This window comes from Capricornis sumatraensis, chromosome 8 (assembly GCF_032405125.1).
Source record: "Capricornis sumatraensis isolate serow.1 chromosome 8, serow.2, whole genome shotgun sequence".
In the NCBI taxonomy this organism is placed as follows: domain Eukaryota; kingdom Metazoa; phylum Chordata; class Mammalia; order Artiodactyla; family Bovidae; genus Capricornis; species Capricornis sumatraensis.
Genome location: NC_091076.1, coordinates 48368685 through 48384600, shown reverse-complemented (window position 1 = coordinate 48384600; position 15916 = coordinate 48368685). Strand labels below are relative to the sequence as shown.

The window sequence follows — 15916 nt, the reverse complement described above, 5'->3', positions numbered from 1 at the left end:
AGTTATTAATACTGCAAGGACTGGACCGACGCTGTAACACTTCCCAGGGCACAAGACTGCACAAAGCAGACAGATGGGCCGTCTAACGTCACAGCGGAGCTTGATTCCCCCTTGAAAAACTCGGTGCACCTGCTGGGTCATGTAGGCAGGCACACGCTGCCCGGGCGATGGGTCACCTCTCAGAAACAATGTGTGAGCCTTTCTTTTTCACCCAAGCGGAGTCGAGCTTGCTCGTGACAGTACTGGGAAGGAGTTTCCAGCTGAAAATACCACGTTGCCTGCTGCACGGAGCGGCGAGCCGCGCCGGTCTCTGCGCACTGTGCCAGCCCGCGGGCTCCGCACTGCCTCTACACCTGGGTCTGCTGCTGGGTCTCCAGAAAGGGAATGTGGAGGCTGGCGAGGCTGAGCTCCCCGACGCTCTCATAGTCACTCACGGCCACTTCGGAGTCGTCAAAGCCGCAGCTGGCCGACACGTCGGAGGACGAGGGGCCCCGGGAGTTGTGCAAGGAGAGGGCCACGCCATCTGCGGGGCCCGCCGCGGCCTCCGCGCCCGGGTTCACGCTCACGGCGAAAGTACTGAACTCGCCGGCGGCGGGCGGGCCCCCCACTTCCGTCTCGTGGGGGAAGGCGTGCGGAGGGAGGTACTGGCTGGGGTGGAACTGCGGCCGCCTCCGGCAGCCCGGGCTCAGCGTGCCGGCCAGCGAGCCGGGCCGCGCAGGCGGCAGGCTGTCGTACTGGTCCGCGAAGTCCTCGGGCAGCGGCGGCGGCAGCGGGTCCTGCCCCAGGAAGTCGTCGTCGTGCGGCGGCGGGTACTCGCTGTCCACGTCGTACCCCCCCAGGTAGTAGTCGCTCTCCAGCCCCCGCGCGCTGCCCGGCGGCGCCGCGCCCTCCTGGTTCTCATAGGTGGGCACCTCTTCTATGTCAGACAGGCGGGCCCCGGGCATCCAGTCGGACGTGTCCCAGTGGTAGGCTGTGAGAGGGAAGCCAGGGCAGTTAGTTTCCTCCAGGGCAGCGCTGGGCACAGGGCGCAGAAAGCCGCGGGCAGGGGACCTGGCATGCAACTCTCAATACCCAGGAGACAGCTAAGAAGCCAGGCGCAGCCCCATGCTTTTTGCAGGGCCCTTCTCAGGCCCAGCCGTGCTCTTGCCCAGGGGGCACAGGCAGCGGCAGCTCTGAGGAGGACGCCTGATTGCTGCCGCGTCTCCCACTCGTCATGGCATAAGCCTTGGTGAGCAAGGGCACACTGTGGAAACACAGCTCTAGAAGGCTCTCCCCTCCACTCCCCCTTTCTAGCTGCAGGCTAAGTGCAGAGCCAGGCTGGCAACATGCTCTAAGAGGCAAGATGCACCAGCCTTCCTGTGGACCGCAGGAGGGCAGGAGATACCCGTGCAAATGAATGAATGACTGGGGCAAGGGAGAGGCTTGGGGAGGGAGACTTGGGCGGGGCTTTCACCCCTAGTGCCGAGCACACAAGACACCTGGAACGTGCAAAAGTCAGGGCACACAAGACTCCTGGAACGTGCAAAAGTCAGGTCAAAGACACTCAGACACGATGGAGGGAGACGGACAGCGTAAGCGCAAACTCAGAAATTTCTAACGCATAAGGAACATCCGGTGCTGGGGGCGCGGCAGTGTCACCTCGGTTGAAGTTCTGTCCTTGATCCATGACAGACACTGTTTAAACACAAAGGGAGAAGTGAAACTGACAGTCCAAGGCATGTGAAGTGGGTACAACAGGACATTCTAGATGGCTCTTAACCATGCTCCTATTTCTCCCTGCTGTTATTCACAAAACAAACCAAAAAACCCATCTATAGCAGGCCCTGATAGTTTTCAGTCCCTAATGAAAGTTACTTGATTGAAATCAACCCCCATAATATTGTAGCTTTGAATGATTTCTTAAATATCCCTAGCTCACGGTAGGTGCTCAATCATGTTGAATGTAAGAATGAACTTAGTATTAATCTGGACTTCAACTAAGTGGCTATTCTCTGGGAAGGGATTTTGTAAAAAGAGTATCTCACATATTGAAAAAATTATGAACTGGATTTTTTTTTACTGTAAAATTCACTCTAATTTGGAGAGAGACATTCAGTGTCTCATTTGAAACCACCTTTTTACTGTTGCCAGCTGATTAAAATCACCCTTAGTTCATAAAATAAAGAAGCTACAAGGATGTATTATACATCTCAGAAATATAGCCAATATTTTATAATAACTATAAATGGAGTATAACTTTCAAAAAGTATTAATCACTATGTTGTACATCTGAAACATACATAATACTGTACAACTATATTTGAAAAAAATAAAATAAAATCATCCTTTTTCAAAGTAACAAGGAAGCAGTATTTCCTAAAAAGGTAGATGCCCAAAGAAATGCTACGGAAGAAAACAGTAAATACCTTCATTCTCTATAGTGTCAACCACATTGTTGACAAGCTGAATGACAGTCACTATGGATGCTTGTGGCCAGGAGAGACGACAGGAGGGAGGAGAAGGACAGTCTCAGGTTAGTCATGTCTTCTGAACATGCACTCTCAACAACAGCACAGCAGCAACAAAGGTACAGCACGCAAGTACCCAGAGTTTCCCACAGTCCATCTACTGGGCTACAGTGGACACTCTTATCCCCTGGGATTCTCAGAGGAAGGGAAACAGCAGCAAATCCAGGGCCAGTCCTCCTGAAAGGCATGGTTGGCAGGAATTGCCATGCCATAAACTCACACCTCGTGGCCCAGGGAAATCAATCTAGGAAGGCAGAGGCTCATAAGCTCATGCTAATATCTCATTAGTAACTCCCAAAGCCTCTGAGGAAGATTGCACTATTCCCAGGGATAATTACTTGCTGGACAGCCATGCTACTCCGAGCCAAATGCCAGTGATGGACGATGACCTTTGCAGGACTGATGGTGTCGCCCTCAGATGGCGCCACCGGCAGCCTGGGACGACCCGAGGCCCGGCTCCCACCCGCAAAGTGTAGATGGGAGCTTGGACTCTGAAATAGTCAGGAAATGGGGAGGAGATTTCTGTGCCCACCTGGTTCACCTTAGCATCTGATACCAGAAGCTTTTGGAGAGGTGATCAGGCTTAAACCAATCGGTAGAAGGCCTAAGTCGAAGATCTCTTTTTGTAAATGTCATATTACTCTTAAAAACTTATGGGTTATCTTCAAGTATCTTTTGATACTGATTTCTAACATAATTCCACAGTGATTAAGAGAACAGATTCTGTATGATTTCAATACCTTTAGACCATCAAATTTTTGCACCTTGTTTTATGTCCCTGGATATATTCCAGTGTCTCCTAGTTTATAGCCCATGGGAACTTGGATAGAATTTGTACCCTGATATTGTGTGAAAACTGTATAAGTCTTAATTATGTTGAACTGGTTCCTGGTGCTTTTCAGGCCTACTTTGTATGCGCGTGTTAGTCGCTCAGTGGTGTCTGACTCTTTGAGACCCTGTGGACTGCGGCCCGCCAGGCTCCTCTGTTCATGGAATGCTCCAGGCAAGAATACTGGAGTGGGTTGCCGTCACCTACTCCAGGGGCTCTTCCCAACCCAGGGATCCAACCCAGGTCTCCTCACTGCAAGCAGATTCTTTACCATCCAAGCTACCAAGGAAGCCCTCAGGTCCTTCTACTTTTCAGTATATTCATTCCATTAACTTTTCAGAGTTTGATATTGAAACGCCAACTGAAAACCTTAATTTACTTAAAAAAATTGTAATATATAGTGAAATTACCTGTAATTTTGTTCTGTCTTTTCCAAGTCTCCTATAAATGTGTTATCATACTTTCATAATTTAAAAAACAAGAATGAGGAAAAAACAATATTAATTGGAAGAAAATTCCTAACACTTTAGGAAGCCTGCTAGAATGGACCAGCCTAGAATGCTAAGCATGAAAACTCAAGTGTGTCATGAAGCAGAGACTGTGAAAGTAGTCAACCAGACATCGTCCCTGGAGTTGCTGTCCAGAGATGGAAACACTATGTTCTTGGGTGCCTCTAGATGAAACACAAACCAGAGACAGCTCTTCTTCTGGTAGGGCTGAATAAGGGGGTAAACACCAAGGCAAACAGATCTGGAGACCTGCCTCTGACCTTCTGAGATAGCCTGGAAGAAGTCTGTAGTCAGCGTGGCTTGTTGCCCAACAGTTTCTGCACCTCTCAGGAGGGCCAGGGATTTGGGAAGGAAGTGGGAGGGACTGGGGGTAGTTAATGGGGAAAGCAGACTGTTTTACTTCCGTGATTGATGTTATGGTCTTGGGGCTCCCCTGTTTCTATCTTTACCTGTTGGGTGGGAGTGGGGGACAGCAAAGACTGTGTTGTTTTCATTTTGTACTTTATGGTACAGAACGCCCAGTGTTGGAGTCAGTGCTCAAGAGACTCTGCAAGGGTTTAGGGTTGAATGATGACATACATTAATACATATTCCATTTTTACCAGTTGTTGACAAATGGGAAAATGGCATAAGGTATCGACTAAGATAAGGTTGCCTGTCTGTTGATGACTACTGGAAATTATTCTTGGTTCACCACCATGTGGTAAATTCTCACTGTTTCATGACCATTTTTACTCCCCTCCCCTTCCTGGGGGTATCAACCCAGTCTCCAAGCCTGGTTCCTCAGGTCAGAAGACCAAGTCCAGAATTAACGCCCTCTCCTTAAGCAGAGGCTCATAAGCGGTGGAGGTGGTGGCTGTGGAGTCAGTGGGGCTCATGAGCCACATGGGACTGGGTGCACCATTTTGGGTCCATCTGCAAGTTTCAGAGGAGTGGATGTATCATGTCTACTAGAGTCTCCAAAAGCTCATGATCCCACACGATCACAAGGGTTCTCCACTGAATGAAGGCACTGCCTCTCTGGGAAGTAGGTTCTACTGGAAGGAGGTCTTGCCTCTGAACGAATTTCTAATGATGTGGAGGTTGGATGTAGAGTGAACAGTGAAGACATCATCACGAGTTAAAACAGGAAATAAATCACAGTTTTCTAGAGAGTATTCTTTGGTATAAGCTAGTTCCATCATGACCCAAATCAAAGAGGACGCATTACTGGAGGTCTGGGGGAACCTCGTCTCCTTCTGCGCCTGCTCACAGCTGGGGAAGCTCAATGAGAGCTTTGCTTTTTCTGTGAAAACACCCAATAGTGGAGTTTACCAAAAAGCTGTGAGCATGGGCAGAAGTCCAAGATCAGGTCAGGAAATGAAACAGGTCCCATCACCCTCCCCTCAACCAGTGGCTGCCAGCACAGGAGACACGGTCCTGCAGGGGAAACAAATCCCAGGACTTCTTACCATTGTCGTCGCCCGAATCCGACTGGAAGGAACTCAGGGACTGAACTTCAGAGTTGCTGCCTTTATTACTGCCTGCAAAGCAGGTCACTTCTCCCGGGTCATCAACCCCTTTGTCTTCGCGGACAGCCAGAGAGAAAGCAGAAATGACACTGGTTACCTTGTGCATACTTCCAGCCCCATCCCCTGCCAGAGTTCACTTCTTGGGGCGCTTTCATCTGCTTAGAGAAAAGAATTTAGCCACACAGTAGAAAATTGATTGTGCCATTGGGGGCAAAGGTCTGTCAATCAAGAGATTTACATTATGGATTTGAAACCCTTAACCCGTGGCAAATGAGCTTCCAAATAGCTGACAGCCGAAAGTCACTGTTCTGTCTTCAAAGGGGAGTGACTGAGTGAGGAGTGAAGGGAGGATGGAATGGGCTGGGTTTTGCCATTCAGAGTTCATTTAAATCATTTGCATGGATCGACGTGGTGTCAACACCAGGTTAGGCGAGATTATTTTTAAAATAGGGGTATAAATATTTTATAGGCAAGAATATCATTACAGGTCTCCAAACTTCATCTCTGGGGAGTGAGTGAAGTTTTCCGCATTGCCTTCTAGAGGGCAGTGTCACACCACTTTTTGGGAATGACAGCACGTGGCACTCTGGCAGGAGGGTAGTCGGTGGTGTGGACGTGCTGTTAGCCACACACTTCCCCTTTCTTTGCCGCACAAAGACAGCCTGCACACACACATACCAATAGACACCCACACAGCCACACACACTACAGGGCTACTGTCTTATTTGATGGACTAAGGAAGCAATGGAAAATAACCCGTTATCTCCAAGTTGTCAAGTGAAAAATGAATTAGTCGCCCAGAGACTGTCTCACCAGCTAGTGCTGCCTTGCTTAACAAAGGAGGAAATGTATTCCATAAAAACTCAACAATACTTTAGGGGGCCGCATGAGTTTTGGCCTGAGGTGGAGTCTGGAAATAAAGCTGTCACATTCCGAAGTAGGGGGAGGGAACTGATCAGCAGGAAAACTTCCAATCATTACAGAGTGTGACGGCACCGAGAGAGGGGCCTCTTGCTTCAGGAACGGTTGTTCTTCTCTGTGACTAGAGGGATCACTGTTTCTTCCACACGAGGTGGTGGTGGGAACGGGCATTGCGGCGTGCCCTCTGCCACAAGAGGCTGGAGCCACAGCAAAACAATCAGTTGATAAACAGCTGATCTAAGTGGAGAGAGATGCCAGGGAGAAATTCACCTGTCAGGAGCCACACCACAGAAAATAAGATGTGCCTTGGAAAAGCACAAAGTGGGTCCAGGCTCAGCCATGAACACAGCTGATGGGAGGGAGGAGATGCCAGGTGACCCACCCTGGTGAGCACAGTGCTGGGCAGAAACTCCTCTCTGTACTCCTCCATTTATTTAAGCCCCCCATTTTTCACTGCTAAGTAAAAGAGAGGATTTAGCAAGGCCGCAGTGAAGTCTAACTCTACAGATAATTTGAGAGAGAATATATTTACGGGTAAAATCCAAGGGTGACTGCTGCTGCTGCTAAGTCACATCAGTCGTGTCTGACTCTGTGCGACCCCATAGATGGCAGCCCACCAGGCTCCCCTGTCCCTGGGATTCTCCAGGCAAGAACACTGGAGTGGGTTGCCATTCAAAGTGAAGTTGCTCAGTTGTGTCCGACTCTTAGTGACCCCATGGACTGCAGCCTACCAGACTCCTCTGTCCATGGGATTCTCCAGGCAAGAGTACTGGAGTAGGGTGCCATTGCCTTCTCCCAAGGGTGGCTACTTGAAGTATAAGTGTGTCTCCTTAACGGCGGACTCAGCAGTGGGGTCGCACTAGAATGGCATGTGTAGAGGCTCTCTGCCATCATCAGCAGACCCTCCCTCTCCTGTGCCTCTTCCTCCTCCCTGTAAAAGTTCCAGGAGTAGTCTTGGTAAAAGAACCTGATGCACCAGGTTCGAATCCTATCCCTCCCTTTCCTAGTTACTGCTCATGAAGTGAAGTGAAAGTCGCTCAGTTGTGTCTAACTCTTTGCAACCCCATGGACTATACAGTCCATGGAATTCTCCAGGCCAGAACACTGCAGTGGGTAGCCTTTCCCTTCTCCAGGGGATCTTCCTGACCCAGGAATCAAACCTAGGTCTCCCGCATTGCAGGTGGATTCTTTACCAGCTGAGCCACCAGGGAAGCCCAAGAATACTGGAGTGGGTACCTATCCCTTCTCTAGAGGATATTCCCAACCCAGGAATCAAATGTAGGCAAGTTATTTCACTCATCCTTCCTCCAACTGGTGCCCATGTGGGTCAGCGTGGGACGTAAGGAAACGATTCAGTGCACAGCAGTGGTGGCTTTGCTGCCTCTGTTTTCTCACCAAATCTCTTCATCCTTAACCGTTGCACACTAGACTCTGTCTTGAAACTCACGGAAACATTCTTGAGATCACTAAGAAACATCCAGATGGTAAGCATAGTATATCTATTTTTTTCTGTGTAAGACTGTATCCTCCTGGATGGTTTTATGAGACTGAACCCTGCTGACCTTACTGATACCCTTAACTTCTGCTCACTGCCTTTTCTGCTTTTCTGGCTATTTCTTTGTGGCCGGTGCGTGTTTCCCTTCCTGGCCCTAGCCCCTGCCTACCTCTCACATGCAGGCATTTGCAAGTGGCCCAAACTGAGCATATTCTTTGCTCCTGCTCCCCTGGTGAACTCACACTCTCAGAGATCCAATCATCTTGAGTGTAGCTGGCATCCAAACTTTTACTTCTAGCCTTGCCTTCCTCCTAAACAACCGAGCCAGACACCCCTCAGGAGACCCCTTCTGTGTCTCCTACAGTAACTGAGCTGCTTCCTGTTTCTAGAAGGCCCTCTCAGACAGTTTCCGCTCAAATCTTCAGTTCAGTTCATTCGCTCAGTCGTGTCCAACTCTTTGCGACCCCATGAACTGCAGCACGCCAGGCCTCCCTGTCTATCACCAACTCCCGAAATCACTCAAACTCACGTCCATCGAGTCGGTGATGCCATCCAGCCATCTCATCCTCAGTCATCCCCTTCTCCTCCTCAGTCATCCCCTTCTCCTCCTGCCCCCAATCCCTCCCAGCATCAGGGTCTTTTCCAATGAGTCAACTCTTCTCATGAGGTGGCCAAAGCTTAAAGACACCAGGAGGCATGCTCCCTTCCTCCATGGAGGAACCCTTTATCTCCTTGACTACAGGTGCTTTCTAGCTTCATTTAAAACCAGTCTCCCCCTGTTTCTGCTCCGACATGTATCAGAGTACTGTATCCCCAGCCTTTGGAAACTCCAGCCACCCAGGGTATTATTGCTGCCTGAATATAAAGCCACTAGGCCTGATGAAAAGTCATAGGATACAACAGAGCTTGCCTGACTGATACTAGAGCAGGGAAAACAATCACTACCTCTCGCCTAGATGTTCGCAGAGGCCAAGTAACTGCTTCCTTCTCACTTACTTTCTGCTTAGTCTCTTTTCCACGGATTGGTCTGAACCATCTTTTAAAAATGGAAATTATATTGTGTTACTTTCCTGCTTAAAATTCTCCATTAGTGTTGCTCACCAAACTCCAACTACATTGACATTGTCTATGTTCTTCAATATACTAAAGTCTTTCCCACCCCAGGGCCTTTGCACTTGTGGGTCTTCCTTTGGCCTACAATTCTGCTCCAGGAGGCCAAGAGGAGAGGGAAACACCAGCATCTGGCCTGGACCACGTTTCCTGCGTGTCTCCTGGACCCTGCGTTCCAGCCAAACAGAAGGACCTGCTCTCCTTCTGAATTTGTGGGTGCTTCTATGTGGAACACTCTTCTTTTACTGGACTTTTAATCCACCATGGTCCAGCTCCAGTGTCCCTCTGCTCCTCTCAAGTCTTCTCCCTAAGACTGGAAATACTGCCCTCTGACCTTCCAGAGCACACTTCCTGTATACCGCGTATATGGCTACCCTGCTTGGTTTACTGCCAAGAGTATGTTGTTATGAGAAGAGCATGGGTTTCAGAGGCTGGCAGCCCCGGGTTGGAATACCAACAGCCTCTAATGAACTCTGAGACTGTGGGCACCTTATGTACGTTCTCTAAGCCTCATTTTCCCCATCTGTAAATGGGGAAAGGAACCATAGCAAGATTTCAGAGCTGGTGTGAACCTTCGGTGTCCGGGCCTGTCCTAAGGAGAGCTCTGTGCCTCTGGGGTCGCTCAGAATTCTGCTGCCGAATTCCTCCTGCGGACTCACTCTCAGTGCCCGCGTCCCAGCCGTTCTTGCGGATGGAGTCGCAGTCGGAGCGGCAGGGGGACACGGCGGGCAGGTTGGGGGCCACGCTGCACACCACCACGCCCCGCCGGGCCGTCAGGATGCGCGGGGACTCGGGGTGGAAGGTGGTCATCTCCTGGGGCTCGCCGCCCAGCCCGTCCCCAATCTTGTCCAGGTTGCTCCTGGAGTCGCCCTGGAAGCATGGGGTGTAGGCCATGGGGCGCACGGGCACCTGCGGGGGCCCGGCCTCCTGGTACGCGTGGCGGCCGTCCCCGGTGCGCAGGCTCCGGAAGGGCACGCCGTTGCTCTTGCGGAGCAAGGCGGCCGTGGCGGGGTCCTGCACCAGCGTGATGTTGTTGCGGGAGTAGCTCTTGCGGAAGACCTTCTTGCGGAAGACGACGAAGAGGACGATGAGGGCAACGATGACCAGAAGCACCGCTGCAATGCCGATCAGCTCCTCCCTGCCCACGTAGGCGTGCCCGGCCTGGATGTTGGGCACCACCACCGGCCGCAGCCCGCAGTACTGGCCCACGTAGCCCGGCGTGCAGTTGCACACGAAGGAGCCGAACACGTTGACGCAGGCACCGCCGTTCTCACACTCCTCCCGCTCGCACTCGTTGACGTCCTCCTCACACCTTTGCGACAGAACACAAAAGCCCCCTCTTAAACAGCAGGGTCGGCGGGCATCCGCTCTTACACGGACATCTTTCAGAAAGGTAAAAAGCCCCTGTAGGGGCCCCTGAAGCAACACAGAAATGACGTCATGCTGGGTACACGGGAAATGCATGAGCTTTCTATGCCCACCCAGGACGGCCTCATCACGCGAAGGGCTTCCTACCAACCAGCCAATGCCCTCTCTCCCGTACTCTGAACCTACCCGGCTGGGTGAGGAGGAAAGGGCTGTCCTGGGAGAGAAGAGACGGTGTGGAAAAAGAAAACAGAAACGCTGTTGAAGACACACTGGTCTTCAAATGCTCGGGGCCAGATGGATCTCAGAATGCAAAATTTTGCAATTTTAGAAATGACATACACTACGTGTCTTTCATATTATGTAAAATACCCACCCCATCCCACAAACTGGCATAGGACCTATCACCAAATATACCAGTGTTTCTACAGTGAAACATATGGATAGTCACACTAAATGAGGGAAATAAAGACTAGAATAGCCTCGGAATGGTTTGCTTGGTTTTGCCAGCAAATGTTTGCCACGATTATATTCTCAATCTTTTTACTTCTTAGAGCTTTGGGGATTGTAGAATTGCATATAAAGAGCTATGAACCTAGACACCCTATACAGAGTTTCCCAGGAGAAGAAAGTTTTTGATTCTGACATTTCCCTCTAATAAACATAGTAATTTTTGGTCTTTCTGGGAAGCTAGGGTAATGGGGCATATGTAGGCAGTGGGTGGAGGGCTACATAGCAATGTTTATCTTCCAGATTCTATGCTTAGGTTTTTAAAATTTATTTTCATTTACTTTATGTGGGATCTAGTTAACTCACCAGAGACAGAACCTGGGGCCCCTGCATGGGGAGTGTGGTCTCTCAGTCACTGGGCCACCAGGGAAGTCCCTGTGTTTCTGTTAAAGGCTAATGCTAACTCAGATTAGCAGGGAGAAAAATGACTAAGGCATTCTAATGAAAAGTAAATCAACTTTAATCTCTTTAAGGCAATCCATAACTTGCTTTGAGTATAGTTAAAATAGGCAAACATGTAAGTCTTCCTCTGAGTTTAACGTTATTTAAGAATATAGTCTTTCCTCTTCCTTGCCCTCTACTTCTGCAGTTGTTCTGACATGTTCATTTTAAAAGGTCCGATCACGTATATCTTTGGTAATCCACCTTTTAAAATGTAGTCAAACGTCCCTAATGTGAACAGATTGAGGCCAGGTCAGCTGGAAATTAGTCAGAATCACAGAGTAGTTAAAAATAAATGCAGCTTTATTACTTTAAATTACATCCAACGATTCAAAGTCAGCTAAGTATTTCCTGGTAAAGTCCTCAGGAGATTTGCTTTAATGAATACATAAGACTGATCTGTAATTAGAATATCACTTTGCTTGAGATTTTATATATATATATATATATATATATATATACACACACACACACACACACATATAATTCTAAAACCATCAAGGATGGTTAAAGTGGTGTTTTACTCAGAACTGAAAACATTCCCTTTCCATTTGGCTAACACTTTAATTTTCCTCATTCTTGGGAGAATAAAAGATTTTCAAAGGAAAGGTAACTCTTTAGTTTCTCAGGATGATCATAAAACCCTAGGCAGTAAAGTCCAGTTGATGAGTTCTGGGGAAATGCATAGCATATCTGTCTCAGAATTATACTGGAAACATTACGGTCATAGATGACTTTCTTTAAAAGAATTGTTTACAGATTATATAACACATAGTACTTATATGACTTTTTGAAAATATAGAGAAGGATAAAGTAAAAATGTAATTTACCCATAATCCCACTCCCCAGAGATAACCCCAATAACATTTTAGGCCTTGGTAAGCACTCTTCATGTACAGGTATTAACCCTTTGCCCATCCTATCAGTAGGGGATATTTTGCCCCAGTTAGTTTTGTTTTCTTAGCACAAAGAGGCAGTGTAGAAAAAGACTAACTGCACAATCGCACTTACGTGACTCCAGTGAGCCCAGCTTTGCAATTGCAGATGAAAGTGTTTCCTATGGGGTCGCAGGAGCCTCCATTCCGGCAGGGGTTTGGGAAGCAGGCTGTGATCTCAGATTCACAGTTTCTCCCGGTGAATTGAGAGAGACAAGTACACTGATAACCTGGAGAAACAGAGGAGCTCGTGAGCCATGGATGCTGCTGCTGCTGCTCAGCGTGCACAGACTCTGCCGTAACAGGGCCTCCTAATTCCTCTGAACAGGGCCCAAATTCCAAAGATGATTAGCAAATGGGTTATTTTGAACTTGGAACACATCTTGCCAAAAAAATGCCACGTAAGGGTTTGTAGCTCATGCTAGTCCACAGAAATTCATCTAATTAACCACATACATGAATGATAGTAAGAACGGTAAAAAGACACCCAGGGAACAGATCCAAAGAACAGAGATGAGGATGTGAAGGAAGATGCTTTCCCCACCACACTGCTACTGTACAGATAGGATGTCTCTATGTAGGATTTTATCTAGGTACTGTGCTCATGTCATTCGATCTCTTCCATAACAGCTTCCTGAGAAGGGGTGTGCATGAGGTCAAGTGAGACATCACACAGCTGAATGTATTTTTACTCCATTATTACATCTTTTTTAAATAATTAAGTTATGCATGGAATTCTAAGCAATTCCCTGTGTTACTTTTGAGAAATCCAAAGTCATTTTGGTTCCTGTGTGTGACCTGGTTTCTTTTCCGCTCTTAACAATTTGGAAGGCCTTCTCTTGTGCCCAGTTTTCTGAGCTTTCACAATGATGTACACTTTCGTGTGGGTTTACTTCAACCGGTCCTGGGTACTCAGTGGGATCTCACAAGCTGTAAATCGTAACAACTTTGGGAAATTTTCTTTATTTCATTGATGATTTCCTTTCCTTTATTTTCTCTGTTCTATCTTTATGGAAGTTTTATGGTTTGGATGTCAGATCATTTGGATTTTCTTTAATTTTTATTTTTCTCTCTTATATTACACCTTTGTGGGGTTTTGCCTTCCTTTCTGAGTTTATCATCTTTTGAAACTTTTATTGAAATTTTCATATATGCTGAATTTTTCCAAAGGCTCTTACTTTGTTCGTTGAGCTTTTATTTTCTTAAAACATATATTATCTGGCTCCTGTTTTGTGGTTATAATATCTCCTCTTATTTCTCTAAAGATATTAATAATATGTTAATGAAGCACTCTCCCTGTATAGTTTCTTCCAAGTGGCTTTTATCTGTTTCTGAGGTTTGGTCTCTGTGAAGGCAGACTTCCTATGTCCAGTTGACTAAGCTCTAGTGCCCAGTTACTGGACAAACACTAGTCTAGATGTTGCTTTGAAGGTATCTGTTGATGTGATTAATATTTACAATGAGTTGGCTTTAAGTAGAACAGATTGGGCTTCCCAAGTGGTGCTAGTGGTAAAGAACTACCTGCCAATCCAGAAAACATAATGAGACGTGGGTTTGATGCCTGGATCATGAAGATCCCCTGGAGGAGGGCATAGCAATCCACTCCAGTATTCTTGCCTGGACAATCCCATGGACAGAGGAGCCTGGTGGGCTGCAGTTTATAGGGTCACAAAGAGTCAGACATGACCGAAGCAACTTAGCATGCATGCACAAAGCAGATTATCTTATATAATGTGGGTTCAGCTCAGTTCAGTTCAGGTGCTCAGTCGTGACTCTTTGTGACCCCATGGACTGCAGCACACCAGGCCTCCCTGTCCATCACCAACTCCTGGAGTTTACTCAAACTGATATCCATTGAGTCAGTGATGCCATCCAATCATCTCATCCTCTGTCGTCCCCTTCTCCTCCCACCTTCAATCTTTCCCAGCATCAGGGTCTTTTCCAATGAGTCAGCTCTTCACATCAGGTGGCCAAAGTATTGGAGCTTCAGCTTCAACATCAGTCCTTCCAATGAATATTCAGGACTGATCTCCTTTAGGATGGACTGGTTGGATCTCCTTGTAGTCCAAGGGACTCTCAAGAGTCTTTTCCAATACCACAGTTCAAAAGCATCAATTCTTCTTCAGTGCTCAGCTTTCTTTATAGTCCAACTTTCACATCCATACATGACTATTGGAAAAATAATGTGGGTGGATCTTACCTATTCAAAAGAAAGCCTTAAGAAGAAGGAATTCTACCTCATGATTGCAACACCGAAATCTTGGCTGAATTTCCAGCTCTGAGGATTTCAAATCAAAGACTGAAAAATCAGCTCTTCATGAATTTCTAGCTGGCTGGCCTGCCCTATAAATTTCAGACTTGCCAGTCCCACAGTCCTATGAGCAAATTTCTTAAAAATCAATCAGTCTCTCTCTTTCTCTGTTTCTCTCCCTCCACACCTATCTATAATCTATATACCTATCCATCAATCATCTGTCTATCTATTCATCTATCCTATAGTTTCTGTTTTTCTGGGGAAACTTAAGGCAGTCCTTATCTTCTAAATGAGAGGATTTCATTTCTTGTCTGATAATCCTGGCTTATCAGTTCATACTGCAAAACAGGGTGGAAGAAAAGTAGAAATCTGATAGGAAGCTCTGACAACATCAGTGGGGCTTGTCAACTATGATACTGTGTCAATATCCTTGGGTGGGTCAATTTCCACAGTAATGACCCTTATCCCCTGTTCAGAGGGAGGGTGAATACCTGGTTTCTAACACGTGGGGGACTGGGCAGTAGTGGAAGAAGTGTGTGGGTCTCAGCATGCAATGAGCACATCATATTTACTGTAGTCCACAAATAACCATCCTCACTGTTATTAGAAGGGCTCTTGGGTTAATCTCTGCTTCCCCCAGTGGTCAGTGATTGATATTGGAATATTGTAGATTGATCTCTGCAGGTGTAAGATAATTAATAATCTGTAGATTGAAATAGTGTATGCTCTCCGTAATGACTCCACACTCCAGAGAACTCTCACATACAGGAGGACATCATGATTGTATGCAGTGAAAACATCAGAGAATTAATTTATAAAGAAAGATCACTGTTGATGCAAGCTGTGTCCAGAGACAGCTGGCCTGAAGTCTGTGGGCAGGATGCTCGCTTCAAATTTTGCTGCTGACTTGGGGCAATTTTTTCTCCAGTTTGGGAAATTGTTCACCTAAAGGGAAGTGGAGATTGCTGAAAACAGTTGTAACTGGGAAAAAATGCTCCTTTATGTCACCTGGCTAGTCTTTGGTGAGGGTGGCATGTTGTTTAGACAGAGAGTGACTTGTGAGAAGGAAGTCAGTTCCTTTTTAGACTAAAGGGAGGGGCAGGAGAACCAGGAATCTGCAAAGCACAGCGTTGATGAGGATGGGGAGGGCAGTCAGCCCAGGTAAGACTCCTCCTCTCCAGCTCCTATTTGACAAGCTTCTGGCTGTTTCTCAAACTATAGCAGAAGTAAGTGGGGGTCAGGGAGGGGCAAGGAGGGACTGTCTGAAAATAAGGGGTATTTGACTATCATGGAAACTGGATTCTACGTAGGGTTACGGGGTTGATTTCTTTGATTTGGCGTCTCTGACCTTAGGCAATCAGAATTTAAAGTGAGGCCCGCCCTCCAGGCACCGTGGTACTCCCACACATTTCCTCCTGCTTTTCGTCATTTAGCGCTTCTTGATGCAGCCGCCAGCCTGACTGGTTAACCTTCTCACTGCCACTGCGTGTCTAAGCCATCAGCAGTGGTGCGCTGGAGCTGGCTCATCT

General features: G+C 47.5%; 1 protein-coding gene across 2 annotated transcripts in view; it reads right to left on the bottom strand.

The window, feature by feature from the left end:
* Positions 1–347: 347 nt before the first annotated feature.
* The window catches only part of FAT3 (FAT atypical cadherin 3), a 648324-nt gene continuing 632755 nt past the window's right edge, over positions 348–15916 (bottom strand). The window contains exons 22-27 of one of the 2 annotated variants that reach the window (XM_068978441.1): positions 12210–12363; positions 9542–10194; positions 5297–5410; positions 2406–2465; positions 1639–1674; positions 348–970 (exon numbers count right to left, since the gene is read on the bottom strand). In XM_068978441.1, coding sequence (XP_068834542.1) covers positions 348–970; positions 1639–1674; positions 2406–2465; positions 5297–5410; positions 9542–10194; positions 12210–12363 — 1640 coding nt within the window. The remainder of the gene's footprint in view (positions 971–1638; positions 1675–2405; positions 2466–5296; positions 5411–9541; positions 10195–12209; positions 12364–15916) is intronic. The other variant, XM_068978442.1, reaches the window with a different exon arrangement.